This window comes from Diceros bicornis, chromosome 33 (genome assembly GCF_020826845.1).
Source record: "Diceros bicornis minor isolate mBicDic1 chromosome 33, mDicBic1.mat.cur, whole genome shotgun sequence".
Taxonomy (NCBI): domain Eukaryota; kingdom Metazoa; phylum Chordata; class Mammalia; order Perissodactyla; family Rhinocerotidae; genus Diceros; species Diceros bicornis.
In genome coordinates, this window is record NC_080772.1 from 7857786 (window position 1) to 7880675 (window position 22890).

Here is a 22890-nt window from a genome sequence, read left to right on the forward strand (position 1 = left end):
TGGGAATAAATAGTTCCATTCATTGACAAGCTATACAAGAAAGAGATCTGGAGATGCTGGGAATCTGGGTTTTTGTTTTTGATTGAAATATAGTTGACATACAATATTGTGTTGGTTTCAAGTGTACAACATAGTGATTCAACATTTATATACATTATAAAAAGTCCACCCTGATAAGACTAGTAACCCATCTGTCATCATAGTTATTAGAATATTGTTGACTATATTCCCTGTGCTCTGCATTACATCCCCATGACTTATTTTATGATTGGAAATTTGTACCTCTCAATCCCCTTCACCTATTTTGCCCTTCCTCCCACCCACTCCGCTCTGGCAAGCACTAGTTTGTTTCCTATATCTATGAGTCTGTTTCTGTTTTGTTTTGTTTGTTCGTTTGTTTTGTTTTTCTGGATTCTACATATAAGTGAAATCATACAGTATTCTTCCTTCTCTGACTTATTTCACTTAGAATAATGCCCTCAAGGTCCATCAGTGTTGTTGCAAATGGCAGGTTTTCATTCTTTTCATGGCTGAGTAGTAGTCCATTGTATAGATATACCACATCTTCTTTATCCATTCATCTACCGATGGACAATTAGGTTGCTTCCATGTCTTTCCTATTGTAAATAATGCTGCATTGAACATGGGGGTGCAGATAGCGTTTTGAGTTAGTGTTTTCATTTTCTTCAGATAAATACCCAGAAGTGGAATTGTTGGCCTGTATGGTAGTTCTATTTTTTAATTTTTTGAGGAACCTCTATAATGTTTTCCATAATGTCTGCACCAATTTACATTCCCACCAACAGTGCCTGAGGGTTCCCTTTTCTCCACATCCTCACTAACACTTGGCTTTTGTTGTCTTTTTGATAACAGTCATTCTGACAGGTGGGAGGTGATACCTCATTGTGGTTTTAATTTGCATTTCCCTGATGATTAGCATCTTTTCATGTACCTGTTAGCCATCTATATGCCTTCTTTGGAAAAATGTCTATTCAGGTCCTCTGCCCTTTTTTTAACCAGATTGTTTTTTTGCTATTGAGTTGTATGAGTTCTTTATACATTTTGGATACTAACCCCTTATCAGATACATGATTTGCAAATACCTTCTTCCTATCAGTGGGGTGTCTTTTGGTTTTGTTCATGGTTTCCTTCACTGTGCAAAAGCTTTTTAGTTTGATGTAGTCCCATTTGTTTATTTTTGCTTTTGTTGCCCTTGCCTGAGGAGACAGATAAAAAAATATTGCTAAGACCGATGAGTTTACTACCTATATTTTCTTCTAAGGGTTTTATGTTTTCAGGTCTTACATTTAAGTCTTTAATCTATTTTGAGTATATTTTAGTATATAGTGTAAGAAAGTGGTCCAGTTTGCTGGGAATCTGTTTTGAACATATTAGGTTTAAGTTACCTGTGGGGAGGCAAAAGGAGCTTTCCAGGAGGAAGGTGGATATATGCATCTGGAAAGATAGGTCACTGAAGTCAATATTTAATGATTTAGCTAATCATATTTTCAGTTTTATATTAAACAATAGCATGTGCACTGCATAGCATTAGAACTGTCATGGCCTACAGGTGCAGATAGTCCAGCTAGGGTTCTTCCCACAAAAGACATGTGTGAATTCATCTCTGCAGTGCCGACCTGTACTCGTTTGTCTGGCGTCCTATAGGAAAAGTCTGAGCCCAGGAGCTTGCTCTGCTCTGAGATAGGCTCGTCTAGGATGAGCAAAACATCAGAGTAAGAACAGCCAACATCTTCTAGGGACTTAATGAATTCTAAGCACTTTAAATAAATTCTCATTAAATCCTCACCAACTACCACCCTCACTATCCCACTCTGTGGAGAAGTTCATCAGGGCACAGTTTACTTTGCCTAAGGCCCAACAACCAAGCGGTGACAGGGCTGGGATTTACACACAGGGCCCAAGATTTTAACCCTTGCACACGGTGCTTCTGAGTGAGCTTCCACCTCAACAGCCAGCCTGGCTGGCACTCAGTCCCAGAAATCTGCCAGCGTGTTCTAGCTGGCTACAGCCTGGGACCTCCAGGTTTTCACCCTAGTGTTATCAGGAAATTAGCAAGGAGTAAGTCCATGCACACTACCTTTTTTCTTCAAAGGACATAGTAGACTCATTTTAAAGAAGCAAAACAGTGTTGTGGTTTTCTAAAGCAGTGTGATCCTCACCAGCATTACCGAGAACTTGTAATACAAATTATCTGGCCCCCTCCCCAGATCTGCTGAGTCAGAACCTCTGTGGCTGGGGCTCAGCAATCTGTTTAACAAGGCTTCCAGGGTTCTGATGCCACTGAAGTTTGAGAACCCCAGTTCATGAGGCATTCAATTTCTCTTTGGGCAGTTTGGATTTGTGGATGACCTTGTTTGGTTTGGGATTTTTAAAAAACAAAACAAGCTATGGGAGTTTGGGATGGATTTCCAAAGAGAAACGTGTCTAATACAGCTCTTGTTTCTATTGGCAGGTCAGCTTAGACTCCCGAGTAAGAGAAGGCATCAACAGGAACATGGTGGAGCCATCCCAACACATATTCGATGAGGCCCAGCTTCAGATTTACACCTTAATGCACAGAGACTCATATCCCCGATTCATGAACTCTGCTCTCTATAAAGACTTGCTTCAGTCCTTATCTGAGAAATCAGTTGAAGCATAGGATATCAAACATATTTATTATTAATAAAATAATAAAAGACTCATGGACTATGTCTAGTACAGGGAATTAAGAGGTAGTAGTATCTTCTGCTAGAGTAATACTGGGGCTACTTTAATAACAGATGCTGCCTTCTACAGAAGGCTATATAGTCACAATGTAAATTGCAGCCACCTTTAGTGATCCTTTTGAAAAAATAGGGTATGGCTGTCTTAGAAAGGTAGTATATTTACAATAACAGTTGCGTATTCTCAATGGCAAAGGATACACTAGAAGACTCCATACTGCCTGGGGCATGACCAGCCACGGGACCAAACAGGACTGCTTTCGTTTCACATGAGTTCAGTACCTGACTACTCTCCTCCCCCAAAAAAGACATTCAAGTGTTTCTCAGCTAATTCTTCCATCAAGCTCAGTTTTGAATATTTCACTTACCAGTAACATTACAGGACCCAGATTTTCATTATATAAAGATGTGACCACTACTTGTAAAAATGGTATTCCACTTTATCCTGGAATATAGGTATGTAGATACACATGCACACATATGTATCTACACATGGCTGATGTGAAGCACTGGGCCCTTAAGTGGCTCTGTCTCACATGTTTAAGAGAAGTGGGGTTAGAAAATTTTTTTGTTGAAAAGTTACCATTATTTTATTAACAGAATCTGCCAACGTAAAGAATGAACTTTTACATTCACAACTTAGTCATGTTCATAACAAAACTTTCAAAGAAGCATATTTCTATTTTTATTATTGAAAGAAATATGGGCATTTTCACTCTAAAAAAATAAAGCACAAGAGTTTTATCTCAGTCTTTTTTTTCACATGTAAATATTTGGGAAATATAAGATGAAGTAAGGAGGGATACACGCATGGTATCTTTTAGTTCCCAAACTAGGATTTTGTTTTTAAATCCCACTATTTTTATCATAGGCAAATGGAATAACTCCATAGCTTACAGGTAAAAATACTGGTTTGTAGACCTAACCATCCTGAAGAAACCCGTCACTACAATGAATGGGAAAGACATTCTAAAATGAAGTGAGTGTTAAGGACATCCAGAATCTGGCATGGTTTGAGTAGTGGGTTAGAAATTAATTTGCAAGAGGCCCACAGCATGCTTTAGCTCTAAGTGGATAGCTTTCCTCTAGGTCATCTCCCTTACCTGGCCCGTTAGCCTGACGATTTCTTCATTGCCCTTTTCAAGCCCCAAACCTAAGCCCCTCACCCTCATTCTAAGTAAAACATCTTACCTCCTACTTTACTGTGAAAATTGTTTCCCTAACCCCATCAATTTGCCGTGTAACCTATAAATATGTATAGATAAGCATCTATTCTCACCTCCTTCAGTCCAGTCTCAGAAAGTAATATGTTCTTTCCTCCTTTTCAAGGCGTCAACCCCTTACATGCTTTTGATTCCATAGCCTACATTTTTTCATTAGACAAAGAGAATATAATTGTGACTAAGGCATAAACTCTGCCCCCTAGTAGTATACATTCAGATGAGGACGACAGATGTATTCACGGCAGCTGCAGTATACTGTAGGAAGTACTACAATGGGGAAGAAACGAGCTGTGGAAGTCTTGAAGGGCTATGGAAAGATTTTGGTGGAGGTAACACCAAAGCTAAAATCTATAGAAGAGTGTGTGTGTGTTGGGGCAGAGGTGTAGGGGAAGTATTTGCAATTGAAGCAATCCCAGATGACTCTAGTCATGGACATGCTGAACATGAGGAAACTGTAAGACATATAAAAGATGTCAAGAAATCCATTAGATGGAGGGACCTGGGTGGTCGAGATATCAGGCTGGAATATTGATTTGGGATTTTTCAACACGTAGATGAATGAGATTGCCTGGAGAGTTATGGCATGAAAAGAGCTGAGGGGAAATCCTTGCAAGCATGGACAGAGAAGAGTTCCCAAAGGAGATTCAGAAGGATTTGCCTTCTCAATACACGTCAGAAGAAAGCCAAGGACATGTGGGGTCATGGCAGCAAATGAATGGGAGTACTTCCAAGGGACGGTGGTACACGGTGGTAAATTAAATGCTCCTACCTAGACCTCTGCTCCATCGATTTCCCCCCACTCTCCTATATCGTCAACTTTTCCTTGACTTTTTCTCATACCGTTTAAAAACAAACCTGGGGCCGGCCCAGTGGCATAGTGGTTAATTTCACACACTCTGCTTCAGCAGTCCGGGGTTCACAGGTTCAGATCCTGGGCACGGACCTATGCACCGCTTATCAAGCCGTGCTCTGGAGGCATCCCACATACAAAACAAAGGAAGATGGCCAGAGATGTTAGCTCAGAGCTAATCCTCCTCAGCAAAAAGAGGAGGATTGACAGTGGATGTTAGCTCAGAGCCAGTCTTCCTCACACACACACAAGATATATATTTAAACAAACCTGCGTTATCTGCTTATTCTTCTCTCTTCCTTTCTCATCAGACTTTTCCCAATAGTCCACTCTTGCTGTCTCCCCATTACCCAACTGCTCTATGGAGGTCTCTGCCAACCAAGTCTAACCCCACTCTTCTCCCGGTCTTCTCGGTGGGCTGCTCGGCTTCCTCACTGACAGAGCCTTACTTGAAACACTACCTCCTTGTCTTCTGAGGTGCTCTCCTAGCTCCCCGCATTCTCCTTCATCTTGACCTATTTCCTCCCCAGGCAGTAGGGCACAGCAGCTAAGGGTTTGGGCTCTGGAGCTAGACATTCCGCCTCTTCCACTTACTGTGTTGATAGTGGGTACACCACCTTTCTGGGCCTGTTTTTCCTATAAAAACGGGATGATAATGCTACTTTATCCCTAATGTTGCTGTGAGGATTAAAACCAACCCATGTAAAGTATAGTAAGCCTTTATTACATGTTAGTTATTGCTGCTATTATTTGTGCACTAAATGTCATGGCCCCTAAGGTTTGGGCTTTGGCTCCCTTTTCTTACTAATCTATATGCTCTCCCTTGGTTCTCACATGCCCTTCTCATTGTTTCAATAACTACCAGTATACTCACGGCACCAAATCAGGATCTGGTCTAGACTTTCTCTAGCACTTCAGAATCAGCTGCCGGCTGGACATCTACACTTGTATATCCCACAGATGAGTGAAACTCAAGCCTAAATTTTGACTTATCACCCCACTGCCCCCCCCCCCATCCAAGCCCAGCCCCTGCCTGTATCCCCAATCACCCAGCCGGTCACCCAGGCTCTTACCTGGGTGTTAACTATGACTCTTCCCTCTTTCTCTTCCCAAACATAATCACCAAGCCCTGCTGATTTTACTTCCTAAATATTTCTCATGTGTCTCTCCTTCCTTCTTCTCACCTCCACTATCTCTCACCTGCCTGGATCATTGCCAAAAGAGCCACCTCACTGCCTCCCCGCACCCATCTCAGCCATTCACATCCATCTTTCAAAGTGCCGTAAGGTGATCTTTGTCACACGCAAACCTACTCGTCACCATCCCTCCACTCCTTCAAATCTTTACTAGTTCCCAACTACCTGGAGTACAAGTACCAAATTAGCACGGTGTACAGCGAGGGCCTCTATAGTCGGGCTACTGGCTCCCTAGCCAACCCCACATTTTAGACTCTAGAATATATACTTATAGAAAAGGCAAATGTATCACTTCATACTGTCATAACTGCTCACGAGAACTTGGTCCATACTTTCTATTACTCCTCACCCCCTCTCTAAAATGCCACCCTGCACCCAGCTAACTCCTATCATTCCTTTAAGATTCACGTCACATATTACCTCCTCCAAGAGCCCTTACCTGACCTCCTAAGTCATACTTCCACTGCACTGAGTGCCATTCTTCAGTATTCTAGGCGTATCCTGTACAAATATTTATCATCTGAGTTACTACAAACCATCTGTTTACATATCTGTCTTTCCCATTCCACTGTAAGCTCCAGAGGCACTGAAAATACACTTTATCCCTCATTTGTATATACAGTATCTAGGTAAGAGCAGTATTCAATAAATGTTTGTACAACAGAACTGGAGTTATAGCATGAAAACTGAACTTCCCATAGCTATAAAATAAAAATTCCATTCCAAATTTGTTTCACATGTCACAACTCAGAAAGACATCATCACAGCCCACGTGACTATAGATAGAGCTCACTACTCCTATGAACCAATCCAGTGGGTAAATCTGTAGTGCCATCTATGTAGATGAATGAATCCTGAAGCCAGACCCAAAGTATCCTATGAATTCAATGCAATTTCAAGGTTTTAAAAAATTTTAAAGTAAAATTTAACAAGCTGATTTTGTTGGGATGGATGGCTCTCCATTTGGAAAAATGTATATATAAACAAATATAAATGCCAAATGGTTAAAGATCTAAAAGTTTTTTTAAAAAGAACATTCTAAAAATATTGGAAGAAAATATAGGCAATATTTTTATAACTTCATATAGAAAAGGTCTTCCTAAGCAAAACATAAAATCTAGAATCATAAAATACTGATAGATTGCATTATATTTAAAAAACTTAAATTCTGTACCACAAAAGACAACATAAAAAGAATTAAAACACAAACATCAGGCTATAAGACAAACTAAAGATTACTATGCAGAATGTATTAGGAGTGCCTACAAATTAATAAGACAACTCTATAGACAAAAAAAGCAAAGACAATAAAAACAACAGAAATCAACTGGCTAATAAACAAGATGAGCATAATAAATACAAAAAGATAATCATCTGAACACACATTAAAACAATTGAGATGATAGTGGTTACTGTTTCCCCCTAGATTTGCAAAAATCAAAGGGATAATATCCAATATTAGCAAAAGTGTCAGGAAATGGGCATTTATGTCCTGTTGACAGGCAGGTGAACTAGTATGACTCTTTGGAAAGCAATCTGGCAACATCTATCATCCTGAATGTACATATATATCCACATGCTGAGCAGTTAGAAAACTTCTAAGAATCTATCCTACAAAACATTAAAACAAAAACCACCCACGGGGAAGAGTTTTTAAAGGGAATGGTATATACCCACAGATGGCTCTATGGTAAAAATGAATGCCACATATCTATATGCACTGGCAGTGTTCTAACGGCAACAGTTAAATGAAAAAATCAACTTGTAGGATATATGTATGTGCCCATTTATAATGTTAATAATGGCTGTCCCAAAAAAATTCCCCTCATTCTCTGAGCTGGTACTATACCAAGGTCTTTACAAATCATTTAGTCCTTACCCACAACCCTATAAGAGAGGATGGTGTTCCCCTTTACGGATGAGGCAGAGCTGAAGAACCTTGGTCCAAGTCCCACAGGTAGCAAGTGGTAGTTAGATATGAATCTGAGCAGATCAAAAGCCCCTGCTCTTAACCACTATGCAATGCCAATTTCCTGGGAAAAGAGGTCTCGATAGCCCAGTACAAGCATGTACACACAACACAGACGTAAAATCGTGAAAGTTAGAGCCAGGGAGATCATTTTCTTTAGTTCATGACTTTGACCTAAAAGACAAAGGTAATAAAACCAGTTTCACCAGGTGGGAGTTAAAAATATCGATTAACCAATCCACTCTGCTCTCAGAACTCAGAGGCTCAGGTAACCACAGTTTTTCTTATTGAATATAACATGACAAAATAAACGTTCATAAAAAACCAGCCTTCATATATAAAAATGATACTGCTGTCTTACACAAGTCAAACAGTGAGGGTTTTTTTTTCTATTAGTGACTGAATTTGGAGCTAAACCATCTAAGCTTTCTTCCCTGACATGTGCATAATCAAAAATTTCTATTTTGAGTCATCTAAAGTACAGCAGTCATCAAACAGAGTTTTTTCTGAGTAATGCCAACTTAATCTCATGGGAGATGAAATTGTGGCCTTGACATTATAATCTATCCACTTGAATTAACTGTCCCAGTGGAATATTCTGGAAAAGATAATAATCAAAATATTAACTATAAGAATACTAACAGTTAAAACTTGGTTAGCCTAACAATGGGAAGTCTGAATAAAAAAACTACAGGGGGCTGGCCTGGAGGGGTAGTAGTTAAGTTTAGCACACTCCACTTCAGCAGCCCAGGTTCCCAGGTTCAGATCCCGGGCATGGACCTACACCACTCAATCAAGCCATGCTGTGGCAGCGACCCACATAGAAAAAATAGAGGAAGATGGGCACAGATGTTAGCTCAGGGTCACTCTTCCTCATACACAAAAAAATAATAATTATTACAGGCATACTTTGGAGATACTGCAGGTTTGGTTCCACACCACTGCAACAAAGTGAATATCACAATAAAGCAAGTCACATGAATTTTTTGGTTTCCCAGTGCATATACAAGTGAATGTTTACACTATATGTAGTCTATTAAGTGTGCAGTAGCATTATGTCTAAAAAAACAATGTACATACCTTAATTAAAAAATACTTTATTGCTAAAAAGTGCTAACCATCATCTGAGCCTTCAGTGAGTCATAATCTTTTTGCTGGTGAGAGGTCTTGCAAAAAATGCAGTATCTGCAAAGTTCAGTAAAACAACATATGCCTGTATCTATTTAAACATAAAAAGTTTTTTAAATTAATGGCATGGTCACTATAGTTAACAATACCATATTGTATATTTGCAAGTTGCTAAGAGAGATCTTAAAAGTTCTCATCACAAGAAAAAAACCTTGTAACTATGTGTGGTGATGGATGTTAATTAAACCTAGTGTGTAATCATTTCACAACATATACATATATCAAATCATTATGTTGTACACCTACAACTAATACAATGTTATATGTCAATTATATCTCAAAAAATTTTTTATCAGGGAGAAGATTAACAAGCATTTGGTCTTATGGACATGTTTTGATGAGTTTAAAAAGAGAATTAGGATGGCTATTATTAAGGGGACAAAAAAAAGATTGACAGAACAAGTGAAACAAGCCTGAGATAAATTAGCCTGATACTGACCTATGACTACTGCTTCTTCCAGATCACTTATGCTTCTGCAATTAACTGAAATCTGAGTGCTCTCATAGGTTTTGATATTCTGATAGCAGTACTTTTATTTAGAATTATTACACGTTTACTTAACTAAAATATTCATCCAAAACATTTTAGGATTTTTAAATTTTTTTTCAGTTGCTTGTTACAGAAATCTATCTCAAACTAGCTTAAACACAAAGGAAACTGATGGATTTTGTAAGCAGGAAGTCCAGGGTAGTTCTAGCTTCTGCAAGGCTGGATCCAGACGTTAAATGTTATCTAGACCTTCTCTCCATCTCACCTTCCCTGGGCTTCACCACACACACAGGGTCTCTGCATACTCTAGACTAAATGGTAGAGGGAGCCCCAGATGCAGCTCCTGCTGGTTTAGCTATTTCAGCAGAAACAGTGTTTCTCCCATCTTTCATATAGTAATCCCAGGGAAGGAGCGAGGGGCAGGGTGGGACACTGTGAATGACAGACCCACTAGGGTCATATGGAGGTGGGAAGGTATCCCCTAAATCAATCAGAAAAGATGTCTTGGAACTAGTGCCAAAAAGACGAAAGGTATAGCTATGCCATTCCATCCCAATGCTCTCACGGTTTTTGCTTTTTTTATATCAGCTATACTTTCGAATGGCATTATTAAAAAAATAACTTACTGTAAACTACATTTAAAGGTTAAAAAAACCCTTTTATTCCAAAGCAGCTCAGTGCTCCGGTTATGGAAACACTTGAGCTAGTTTAACTGGACTGTATGGCATATCACATATGAAATGTTGTTTATTTGCAATGTCTTTGCAATCACAGCCATTACGGAAAAAAAAAATAATTAGCTGTCTTTTTATAGCACCCAGGGAGAGGACAGAACAAGTCATTTGAGGTAGTCATCTGTGCTTTCATTTTCCATCCACCAGTTGAATAAACAAATACAAGAGTACACAGGTTGATTTGAAAAAAAAACTTCAATTAGTAATAAAACCGTTGCATTATTTTGCAGAATTAAAGTACCAAAAGAGATCTCCCATGACTCTAGCTCTTTACATTTCTTCCTTTAAAGTTGGAGTCTAAAAACACTGCCAACCAGTAGTTACCTATCCTACTTCCCAGGTCCTCAACCTGTGGAACACTCTTTCCATCTTAGCTCCCACACAGTCAAGAAGAAATGTAATGCACTGCCACAAACATAACCAAGAGAAACTATTTCATGAGCACTTACTTTGTGACAAGCATTCTTCTAGGTGCTAAAGATACAGCAGTGAACAAGTTTCCCATAAAAACTTATCGACTCCATCTTTACTAAGTTACAGCTATTGATTATCTAGCATAGACACCAATACACTTCTCTCTTACCTTTGACTGACTTTCATTTACTTAAGCTTTCTTCAACATTATTCTTCCATTACTACCTAGGAACTTGTCAGTAACTCTATCCTATTTACTGTGAAGTAGCATCTTCAGTGTTGGTACTTCATTTTTGTTTTTTGTTTTGTTTTGTTTTTTTTTTGAAACTGACAGAAACATGTGAATTTTATGTCAGTGATTACTCACACCACATTTCCCAGTGGGATATTCAATTCTTCATGGATGACCAATTTTCTACAGCTAAATGCGTGGGGGGGGGGGGCGGGGGGGGGGGGTAGGGAGGTGGATAATTTGTTGATTAAAAGTCTTTAAATCACAACACTTAACTGTAGTTGTTATTTAGAGAAGTAAATTCAATTTAAATCCCCAAATTACACTATGACCTGTAAGGACAATTATTGTACACCTATAAAAATTCAAATGTAGCCTGTTATTTCTTTTGCTGTCTTGTTAATACTTTAAACATTCTTCCATTTTTAAGTTATATACAGATTTCAATGTTTGGGTGTACATAAATATTTCAGAACTTTTACCATGGCTTACCAAAACTTATAAACCAATGTTCATCACCTCCCAGGTGAGCAAGAAAACCAAGGTGGTTATTTTCTGCTTTCCCAGGATGGTTTTTCGTAATTCCCACTAATTTGTCTAACTTAATTCCTTTGTATGTTAATTTAACACAGTCAGTTTGTCCTGGAAATAAATATTACCAAATATTACCCTTGATAACATTTACTTCCAGTTACTTTATAACTGACTAGCATTTTTCAATAGTAAGACTATTTGGTCTCTCATATTACATTAAATGCACATGTGGGATGCACTCACGTGCTCTGCTCAGAACCACCCCTGCCTCCCTGACCAAGGGTCCAGGAAACAGACAAGAGAAACATGCTCTGTACTAGTGCTCAATACTAGTTTTTACTTACACCAGATAGGCATTACTTAATTAAAACTGCACTTTAAAAACACCTTAGTAGTTGGGAGAGGGGAACTTTTTAAACAAAAGGTAAAGCAAGCTTCAATGTCTAAATAAAATGACAAAATGTGATACACATTTAATAACAAGAAACTTTATTGAATTACAAATTTAAAAATGGATCACTTAATTTAAAAGTGGGACTAATTTAATTTTATTCTTTTTAAACTCACTTTCAAAAATGCACTTTATTTTTTTCCAATGATAAAAGGTTAATCTGTAAACTGACAAAGTAAAGATGGGATGGTACCAGAGGGCCAATTCTTACATATAGGGTCTTAACATGGACCTTTAAATTCTGTTTTCTGTATTACATCAAACTGATTTGCAATAAGAAATGGGAAAAAGGGAGGAAAGGGGAGTGCAAAGCATGTACTGAGGTCTTTCTATAGGTGTTTGATAGAATATAGATTTATCATGAAAAAATGTGGACTTTGTAACAGTGACCTTTAAGATGTGCTAGAGCAAGTGCACCCTAAGGAACCAATGTGAAAATCACTTTTTCTTATTCCTAGCAGAACAAATGGTACACACTTAAACAAAAAGTAAAGCTTAACTGTAAGATCTGTACTGTAAAACGAATTGCATTACAGCCCATATATTCAGTTTGTTCAGCAACCTCATTCATTGTGTAACAGAAAAAAGTCAGCAAATTAGACACAGGACAAAATATTTTCTATCAACCTCCATATGGAAAGACCACAGCTGTAATGGTTTATATAATCCTTAAACTTAATCCTTGGTCATACAGATTTCCAAATCAAAATCAAGCCATGAACTATTTACAACAACTACGCTGTACTAAAACACTAACATTTTCTTCCCAGTATGTCTTCCTATGAGGGGGAAAAAATGGTCAGAAGCTTTCATTCTTTGCCTGTGCTGGGACTTATGAAAAGCCTACTGAACTACAACAGTGTTCTGCAAAACTAAAATATACTACAAAGTCAGACAGGTAAATAACCAACAAAACCAAACTGATTTCAGCAAAGTCAAGTCATGTTGCCAAAAGTAAAATCTATTAAGAACAAGTAATAAACATGTACAAGAAATTACAAGAAATGATGATTGTGGTTAGTTACAAATGCAAATAATATCTAATTATCCCAGACTTGTGAACATAATAGTTAAAATCAATTTCATATGCTAGCTCAAATATTATGTACAATTTAGATAAGCTGGTCAAAAATTAGTTGAATACACACCACATCTGATACACTTATATTACCTCTTCTCCTCCTTTAATATTTGTAGGTACATGCCAATATGGGAAAAAAATGTAATTTCCAATTATATATTAACTAAAAAGAATAACATTTCTACTGTGTATGTTTCACACTGTAAAAAAAATTAAGGTACATTTTCCTTTAAGAAGAAAAAAATGGTAAAAGTAAATTGCCAAAAGTTTAATTGATAAAAGTTTAATATCAACTTACTTATAAAAATTAAAATAAAATGTTTTGAAACCGATACCTTACAATTATGATGTGGTCTCCCTACTGATCTGAAACTACAGAAGGCATCTAAGGAAGGGATGCTATGTCAAAAACAAAGACTAACCCAAGGGATGTATGTTACTTTAAAAATCTGATTTGCAGGAAAACTATTTGCTTGGCCTAGTTTTAAAGCTAATTACAAAATCCATTTTCTTAATGGTCCAGACATTTTGCCAATTCTTCCAACTCAACAGAACTGTCAAAAAAGAAGAAATATTTTGTGAGACCTTTAAATACAGACAATGGGGTGCCCCTCCCCCACTTAACACAGCATATATCTTATATAGCTAAAGAAAGAAGCATTTTTGAAAAAGATGCTATATTTTTCAGACACGAGTAGTCACCCATCTTAAGTAACTTTTCCAACTTAGAATTAGTAGAAATATATAACTAAAGAAATAGTATAAAATTTTTTTTAATAAGTACATCTCTTCTTAATGTTTCTAGGTTAAAAAAATTAATTCCAAATTTGAATTTCTAGCATAAGCCACCCTAGGCATCAGCTTTCTACATTAAATTCAACTTCTTTAAATCCAATAGGTACTATGTCAGAACTTATGCTGCAAACTGCCTGCATTCAAAGGAAACCGCAATATACCCAATAATAATAATGATGATGATTATGATGATGATAATCTACCATGCAAAACAATCTAAGAGAGCTACCTGGAAAAGCCAGATTTGCTCAAAAGGATTGAAAAAAAAAATGAATGCCCCTCTCTCAGACCAACATAAACAACTTCTGCCAAGTCACAACAGGAGACACTACTTCAAACCATGAAGATACTCTCAATACCAGTAACCTTCCCAGCTCAGAACTAAATCTTTGCATATAATAAAATGGGTACTGGCCTCAACCCCTAAAAATAGTGTCTGGGGCCACAAAGTCCCATACCATATTTCTGAAGGATATTCCCCCATTGTCTGGCTTTTAATTCACTTCTGATTTTCAGAAAATGCTTTAACCTATATGAATAATTCAAAATAAGCATTAGACTTTTTAGTCTAATGCTAACTTAGGAAAAAAAAAATCTGTACAAACTTCACAAAAACTAATAAAAATAGCCAGCATTTTTCGTACAGCAACAATTATCAGGCACTTTAAATATATTATCTCTACTCTTCACCACAATCTGTAATATAGCAATTATTTACATTTAATATATGAGAAGATTACAGTTTAGTAATGGTAAGTGGCAAACGAGTTCAAAACCTGTTTGGCTCCAAAGACTGTATTCCTACCACGTGAGCCTCCCCAGGCCCACACTCCTAACATCCCCATCCCTATTAAAAATAAAAATGGTTTTAGGACTGATATGCAATTCTTCTCTAAATTTTAAATTATACTTCTGTGACTCACAAATATCACTCAAAAATGAATCATTTAAATACATAAACTTGCCTGTGTGGGGCCAATTCAAGAGTAAATAGGCAATATGAAAGCTTAGTGAAAAGCCTACAAAATCTTGAGAGTGCTCATCTTTAATTCCTAAAATAAAAACTCAAACCACTGGCCTGGATTTCAACAAGGTAAAGTAATTCTTCCAGAATCAAAATCTATGAAGACAAGTAATATACATGTACAAATTTTCTGGAAGTACTAGAAGAAACTGAATGAATACAGTATATACAGGACTGTGATACAGTAATCATACATTTAAGGTTCAATCCTGTTATTCCTGCACCAAAACAATCTAAAGGTGGGAAAATTAAGTTAACATTCTTTTTTTCTAATAGGGCACAAAATAGTATATTCCATTACAAATGGTAGTCATGGACTTTCATAGTACTGGACAGTGTGAGCATATGTACATATTTAGATATCTAGGTAGACTTATGAAAAGACCTGAAGAAATTACTCTATTATAAATGGGTAAAATATGAATCTAAGAAGGCACCATACCTTCCATCGATTTCCACATTCATTGCAGACAACAAACGTCGTCATAGGTTCATCAGCACTACGAGTTTGTACCTGCAGCAAAATTAAATGAAAAATATTACTTTTTATAATACAAGTCCAACCTAAATAAGAACATTCTACATGAAGATATATAATAACCACAATGGTATAATAAAATGTATAAGAGCCTGAAACAAGTTCAAATAAGCTAAATAATGCTGAAAGAACACACATTTCCAACGTCAGTTTTCTAAGTCCTTCCTTCATTTGTCTTTTCATGTTTCACTTATCCCAGATAAGTGGGAAAATCATCTAAAGTCACACATTACATTTTTGATAAATGACTAATAAATATGAAAATATTTATTGTCACTAAGAAGGACAGAAATGTTAAAAGGTACATCCGTTTTCTCTTAATAATTAGTAAAGATGTAAAAATTACAAATATTTCATTCTGACAAATATAAACTGCCATAACCTTTGTAAAAGTTATGCAGCAACAAGAGAAGAGCCTTAAATATCCACTCTCTGTGACCTAGGAACTTGATATCTGATCTATTCTAGGATGGTAATTAGAAGCACGAAGATCTGTGTACAGCTCAACATCACTAATCATCAGGGAAATGCAAATTAAAACCACAAGGAAATATCACCTCACACCTGTTAGAATGGCTATTATCAAAACGACGAGAGATAAGTGTTGGTGAAGATGTAGAGAAAAGGGAACCTTTGTACAGTGTTGGTGGGAATACAAATTGGTACAGCCATTATGCAAAACAGTATGGCAGTTCCTCAAAAAATTAACAATTAAACTGCCATATAATCTAGCAATCCCACTCCTGGATATATATTTGAAGGAAACAAAATCATTATCTCAAAGAGATATCTGCACTCTCATGTTTATTGCAGCATTATTCACAATAGCCAAGATATGGAAACAATTTAAATGTCCTTCAACGAATGAATGGATAAAGAAAAGTAGCTATATGTACACAATGGACTACTATTCAGCCATAAAAACAGAAGGAAATCCTGTCATCTGAGACAACATGGATGAACCTGGAGGGCATTATGCCAAATGAAATACCCCAAACAGAGAAAGACAAACACTATACAGTATCATTTATATGTGGCTTCTAAAAAAAAAAAAAGGCTGATTTCATAGAATAGAATGGTGGTTGCCAGGGGCTGGGGGAAGCGGGAAATGGGGAGATGTAGATCAAAGGGTACAAACTTTCAATTATAACAAGAATAAGTTCTGAGGATCTAATGCACAGCATGGTAACTACAGTTTAGAGTAGATCTTAAGCATTCTCACAACAAAAAAAAAGTGAACTATGTGAGTGATAGATGTGTTCATTATCTTGATCTAGGTAATCATTCCCCAATGAATATGTATACCAAATCATGTCATATACTTTAATATATACAATTATGTTTGTCAATTATTCCTCAATAAAGTTGGGGGGGAATCTGTGCAAGTATGTTTGAAGAGTATAACTTTATAACAGCATAAACACTGGAAACAACTTAAAACATCAAACAGGGAAATAATGAAATAAGAGTACATCCATTTGATGGAATACTATAGAGCTACTGAGATGTTTACAAAGATTTGATTTTTTTTTAAACAACTAAAGGAAAATGTGTACATTATAGTAGCTAAGTGAAAATAAGTATAGAAAACGATCTACAGTATTTAGCTGCAACTAAATTTAGAAAAAAATCCACAAAATACCACAGGCTCCAAAATATTGATCATTGTTCTCTCTGGTGGCAGATTAATGGGTGATTTTAAATTTCTTGTTCGTTATTTTTCCATATTTTCTAGATTTTCTATAAGTAGGTACTTTATATTACTTTAAAAAAGCAAATATGGCAATATGATCCAGCAACCCCACTTCTAAGTATATACCCAAAAGAACTGAAAGGGTCTCAAAGAGGTATTTGTGCACCCAAGTTCATAGCAGCATTATTCACAATAGCCCAAAAGATGGAATTAACTCAATCTCCATCAACAGACAAATGGATAAACAAAATGTGGTATATGCATACAATGGATTATTATTCAGCCTTAAAAAGGAAGGAAGTTCTGACACCTGCTACAATATGGATGAAACCGTAAACATTATGCTAAGTGAAATATGCTGGCGACAAAAGGACAAATACTGTGTGACTCCATTCATCCATCTGACTACCCAGAGCAGTCAAATTCAGAGACTGGTGGCTACCAAGAGCTGGGGGGAAAGGAGCATGGGGAGTTGTTGTTTAACAAGTATAGAGTTTCAGTTTTGCAAAAGGAAAAGAGTTCTGGAGATTTGCACAACGTTACAAACGTACTACTATTGAACCATATACTTAAAAACAGTTAAGGTGGTCCATTTTAGGTTATGTGTATTTTACCACCACTAAAAATTTAAAAATAAATTAAAAAGAGAACTCAGCAAAAACAAATAAATAAATAAACTAATATAATTTTAAAAAATTTTTATCTACACAAGATTATAGACTTCTGAAGTTCTCCACAAAAGACAATTACTGGAACCAAAGGTCTCAAAGACAGAAAGGTTGTTTCTTTAAAATTCCTAATGAAGATGACAAAACATTATTAAAATTAAAAGTTATTCTTAAGTTTAAAATATGCAGGAGGAAAGGAAGATGGGTAAAGGCAAGAATGTAAATAATAACAATATTGCACTTTGAATAAGGTATATTTAATTTTAATATGAGATGATGAAATCCCAGTATTTACCACTTCAAAGATCAGAAGCTTCATATTTCCCATACACTATCAACATGACTTTTAATTCAAAAGCCTGAAGGAAGATAAAGAACCATTTGAGCCATTCTCAAAACAGCAGCATTCTGCTTATTTAAGGCCTTCAGATAAAAATGATTTGAAAAATCTTTCTGAAATATTTTACATATATTTAATATTGCTATCTAGAGCTCAAAAAGTAAACATAAGGAAACTTTTGCTCTCTGGAAAAAATTTTGATCTCCTGGTTATCCAAGAGTCACACTTGAATCTTTTATATCTGTTGTTTTGCCAACAACTTTGCAAGTTTTCCATCTAAAGACAGAATTTTTTGATTCTAAGAAAATGATACTGGGGGTCGACCTAGTGGCATAGTGGTTAAGTTCGCGCACTCCACTTCAGCGGCCCAGGGTTCACAGGTTCGGCTCCCGGGTGTGGACCTACACATCGCTTATCAAGCCATGCTCTGGCAGGTGTCCCACATATAAAGTAGAGGAAGATGGGCACGGATGTTAGCCCAGGGCCAGTCTTCCTCAGCCAAGAGAGGAGGATTGGCAACAGATGTTAGCTCAGGGCTAATCTTCCTCACACACACAAAAAAAAGAGAAAGAAAGAAAATGATACTGACTTGATTTCTAAACTAGGTTTTTTCCTGTTAAATGACTTTTTTATTGTAGCTGTTTATAACCTGATTACGTAAATACATCACCTCTACTTTGTAGGTTTTAAAGAAGCTTTGACTTTTAAATACATTTCTATTTATATTTAATAATTTCTACTATGTGGCATTTTTAGGATAGAATTTTTATTGCTGAAATTTTTCTATCGGATTAAAAGAAAACAGAGCAATTCAAACTCAGAATTTTCTGAGACCACTTTCATATACTGATACAATATGTTAGTAACTATCTGTAGTAATACTTCTACAAAATAAAATACTGAAATATCAGATATACAACTATTACTAAATGAAAGACTTCAAAAAGGTAAAGGACATTAGATTAGTTAAATAAAGTATATCTGGAAGTAGTGTTATGCACCTTTAAAAAATAAAAAAGAGGCAGAAGCTTACATAATATGCTACCACATGTATTTAGGAAACAGTAAAACAAACATATATTCATATTTGCATGTATATGCATAAAACATGTAGAAAGCTACATAACAAACTAGTAATCCTGGTTTACCTTCAAGGGGGGAGAACCAGGAAGCTGCAAGCAAAAGAGGGTGGGAAACTTTCCACTCATAATCGTTTGTACCTTTTGAATTTTTAACCCTGAACTTTTTATACACAGTTTAGTAATGTTTTTTTTAACTGCTTAATTTTCTGTCAGTCAGAAAATTCAATTCCCTAAATGTCCCTATTAACCTGAAACATAATAAGTTATTCTTTAAGAGGAAAATTCTGAGTTTAGCAGATTATAGATAACAGCACAAAAAACCTATTTGGCAAATGAAGTTAATGACAGTGATATAAACCCATTTTCACATATGCACACATAGCCAAAATAACTATAATGTGGCTCTTTTCAGCTATTCAAGGACAAAAAGGTTAGTCACAGCATATATGAATATAAGTCACCAATATGTTGCAAAAAAGGACTAAGTATCTGGAAACCAGTTAAACTAGAAGTACCCACGCTCCATGTGAAGGAGAGCAAAGAATTTTCCTTAAATTATAAAATCCTGCCCAATAAAAAGAATTACAGCCTGCTTACATACTAACCAATAATCAACTGCTTAATAACTCTTAAAGAAAGAACATGGCCATTTTATTAAATTCTATAATATTTTATAAATTTTATTTAATTTATATAGCTTTCATAGTAATTTCCACGAAAGGATAAATATATCAACATTTTTTCACTTAATTAGAATCTGTGAGTATTAAGAAAGCATTCCTACACTTTTAAGAGATCACATTTCCTCTTGAAAAATATCAAAGTGTAGTGGTAATTATCTTTACTACTTGCCTTGAAACAGAAGTTGCAAACACTCTTAATATGAAAATAAGAATCTGTAAGCAATCACAAACCTGTGTGTAAGTACAATTCTTCTTTTTACATTTGCCGCATGTAAATAAGTCAGTCTGGGTTCCACCTGTCTTGGCCATCTGATGCTCTCTGATGGCTTCTTTGGTCAAGTTTTTCCGCATCTCTTTGAGCTCATCGCTAGCCATTTCCTGTTAGGGAGGTGGCAATACCACTCAGTTACAGGCACCTTCTACATATATCCTGAATGCTTTTTATGTTCAACTAGCTTACTAATAATAGAACCAAAATCAATTTTTAAAGTTTTAAAGTGAGAAATTAACATTTTCCCTCAAAGGATTCATAAAAATCCGCTTCCTTTTACAATTTCTTCAAATACTAATAGTTGTATGTGAAAACTGGATTTAATTACTGTTTAAAGGCTTATAAACAAAGTAATCCTGTAGCAGTGAGCACCTCTAGTATCTAGATTGCGGTCTCTACCATTACCCTTCCCAAAAAAGAAACAAGGACCTTTGCAGGAATGTCTGGTTCCAGTTTTTAATCAAGAAATGCAAAGGATAAGCCAGGGTCATCTTCTGGTGCCAGAAAGCATGAAGCTACCAAAGACTACTGTGGTTGAGTCAAATGGACAGAAGAGCTAACATGAAGAAGCTCCCACTGGCCAAAGACAGGACAATTTCTTCAGTCATCAAAATAAATTACTGTAAAGAACCAATTCCCACTGGATAAATAAAAAGTAAAGTCCATGATGATACTTAAAAAAGGAGAGCACACACATGCAAAAACAGCAACCAAAAGTCAGCACTGGCAGTAACTAGGGCACCAACCCCTCATTCTCATAACTGTCAACTAAAGGGAAAGAATTATACATCTTCTCTGCCTTTCTTATCCAAACCAACAGGGTAACTAAGAGCATGAGTTTATAAAGGTTTATTGCTTCTTTATCAAAGAAATCTAGCTAATAAATGTGAAAGGAATGACAGAATTTTATAAATCACCATTTTGCAGCTCCTAATAAAATGACCAATTCAGGCAAGGATCACCAGTGGATGAACACATTAGATGCAAGGTTGACGGAGAACTTTGCAATGGAGGAATCAGACTGTCAGTACCCAAATCCCCTGATCCATCTCAGCATGCTAAGAGCAGAGCAACAAGACATTATTTGTCTCCTGATGTGATGCAATATGAAGTAAAAAGCACCACTTATGAAGTATTTATGCAGAAAAAAAGTTGAACTTGCATGTAATCATGACTATAGAACTAGATTCCAGTTTACAGAAAATAGAGGGGACAGAAAAACTAAATAACATCATGAGGAAGAAACAGACAATTCATACTGTGGGATACAGAAGAAATAAACTGGTTTCTTCAATAGGTCAATGTCATGAAGAAAAACAGGGTGGGGGAGCAGTGGTAGGAGAAGAGGCTGCTTTAGATTTAAACGTATATATACACAATCTTGAGAGACCGAACTAAAGGCAATGTGTAGACTTGGGATCCTGATAACAAAGCAAATGTACCATCTGGAAAATATGAATATGAACTAGGTATTAGATAATACCAAGGAATTATTGTTAGCTTTGCTGGATGTGGTGATGACAATGTAGTCATGTAAAAAAAAAAAAGTCTTATTTTTAAAGATACCTCTCAAAAATGTAGAGGTAAAAGAATATAATGTCTGGGATTTGCTTGGAAATAATTCAGGGAAAAAGAAGGAAAAAGAAAAACGGGATAGAAGAAAAGGGTGACAAATTCTTGAAAATACCTGGAAGCTTGGGTGATGAATATATGAGATTTCATTACACTATGTTCTCTACTTTGTAAAAGTTTTAAATTATTTTAATGAGGTTTTTAAAAAATGGATTTTAAAAATACAACAATTTTTATTAGCCATATAGAAAGACAAATTCACTATCTTGGATGCTTAATAAAACAGTGAGATTGCAGACACACTACAGCTGTTATCTGTGAACAGCTATGTCTATAAATAGCTAGCTATGAATTTCATTTTCCCCATCATTCCCTATATAAATTTAAGGAATTGTCAATAAGATGTGACCAATTATAAAGGGTTTAACCACAAAAAGAGCTTAGAGGTTACAAAGTCTATTTGCAATTAGAGATTCAACTCTGATTCTACATGAATCCACAATAAGTAAAAACACTTTTGTTTTCAAACAATGATTTAAGGCAATCACCAAAAGATCATGGGACAAAGTATTGACGCTAACAGATTCAATCATCTTAAGTTCAATCATCTTAAGTATTTGTCTAGTATATAGTATGTATAAATATATCAGAATAGCTAATAACAACTTATTATATATGTAGTATTCATATAGTACTTTATGATTTAAATAGACTTTACACTTGACATCATGGAATAACATCAAGGAAATGTTATATTCAGATATACTCACCTCTGCCGTCATTCTAGCAAATAAGTCAGGAGGAATATTCCCACAGAGTACATTTTTCCTTAAATTTGGATTCTTTGCATCCTTAAGATTTGATATCCTACTTCGTACTCTATTTTTGTATTTCATGTCTGTATTCCTTATTTCTTGATATATAGGTACTAGGCCATTAAGGAAAAAAGGTTAAATTATAAAGGTCAGAACATTTTTTTCCTTTTCTGCCTGAAATTTCTAAGCAGTTCACAAAAACTGCTTCCAATTTAGATTAAGTTAACAAGGCACTGTTTCTACCTGACTCCTTGATCTGTAATTGGCAAATAATGGTGACTGTACTTTTAGGCTATGGATGAGCAATGCTTTCTTCTTAAC

At 36.0% G+C, this 22890-nt stretch overlaps 2 protein-coding genes across 6 annotated transcripts in view; one reads left to right on the plus strand and one right to left on the minus strand.

Annotated features, from left to right (window-relative positions):
* RGS20 (regulator of G protein signaling 20) overlaps positions 1 to 3577 on the plus strand; it is a 111291-nt gene extending 107714 nt beyond the window's left edge. For all 5 annotated transcript variants that reach the window (XM_058528704.1, XM_058528703.1, XM_058528706.1 and 2 more), the window contains one exon: positions 2474 to 3577. In XM_058528704.1, coding sequence (XP_058384687.1) covers positions 2474 to 2662 — 189 coding nt within the window. In that variant the 3' untranslated portion in view covers positions 2663 to 3577. The remainder of the gene's footprint in view (positions 1 to 2473) is intronic.
* An 8447-nt stretch (positions 3578 to 12024) lies between these two features.
* The window catches only part of TCEA1 (transcription elongation factor A1), a 36465-nt gene continuing 25599 nt past the window's right edge, over positions 12025 to 22890 (minus strand). Inside the window, exons 7-10 of the mRNA XM_058528708.1 lie at positions 22525 to 22679; positions 20143 to 20289; positions 15350 to 15421; positions 12025 to 13642 (exon numbers count right to left, since the gene is read on the minus strand). Of these exons, the coding sequence (XP_058384691.1) occupies positions 13634 to 13642; positions 15350 to 15421; positions 20143 to 20289; positions 22525 to 22679 (383 nt within the window). The 3' untranslated portion in view covers positions 12025 to 13633. The remainder of the gene's footprint in view (positions 13643 to 15349; positions 15422 to 20142; positions 20290 to 22524; positions 22680 to 22890) is intronic.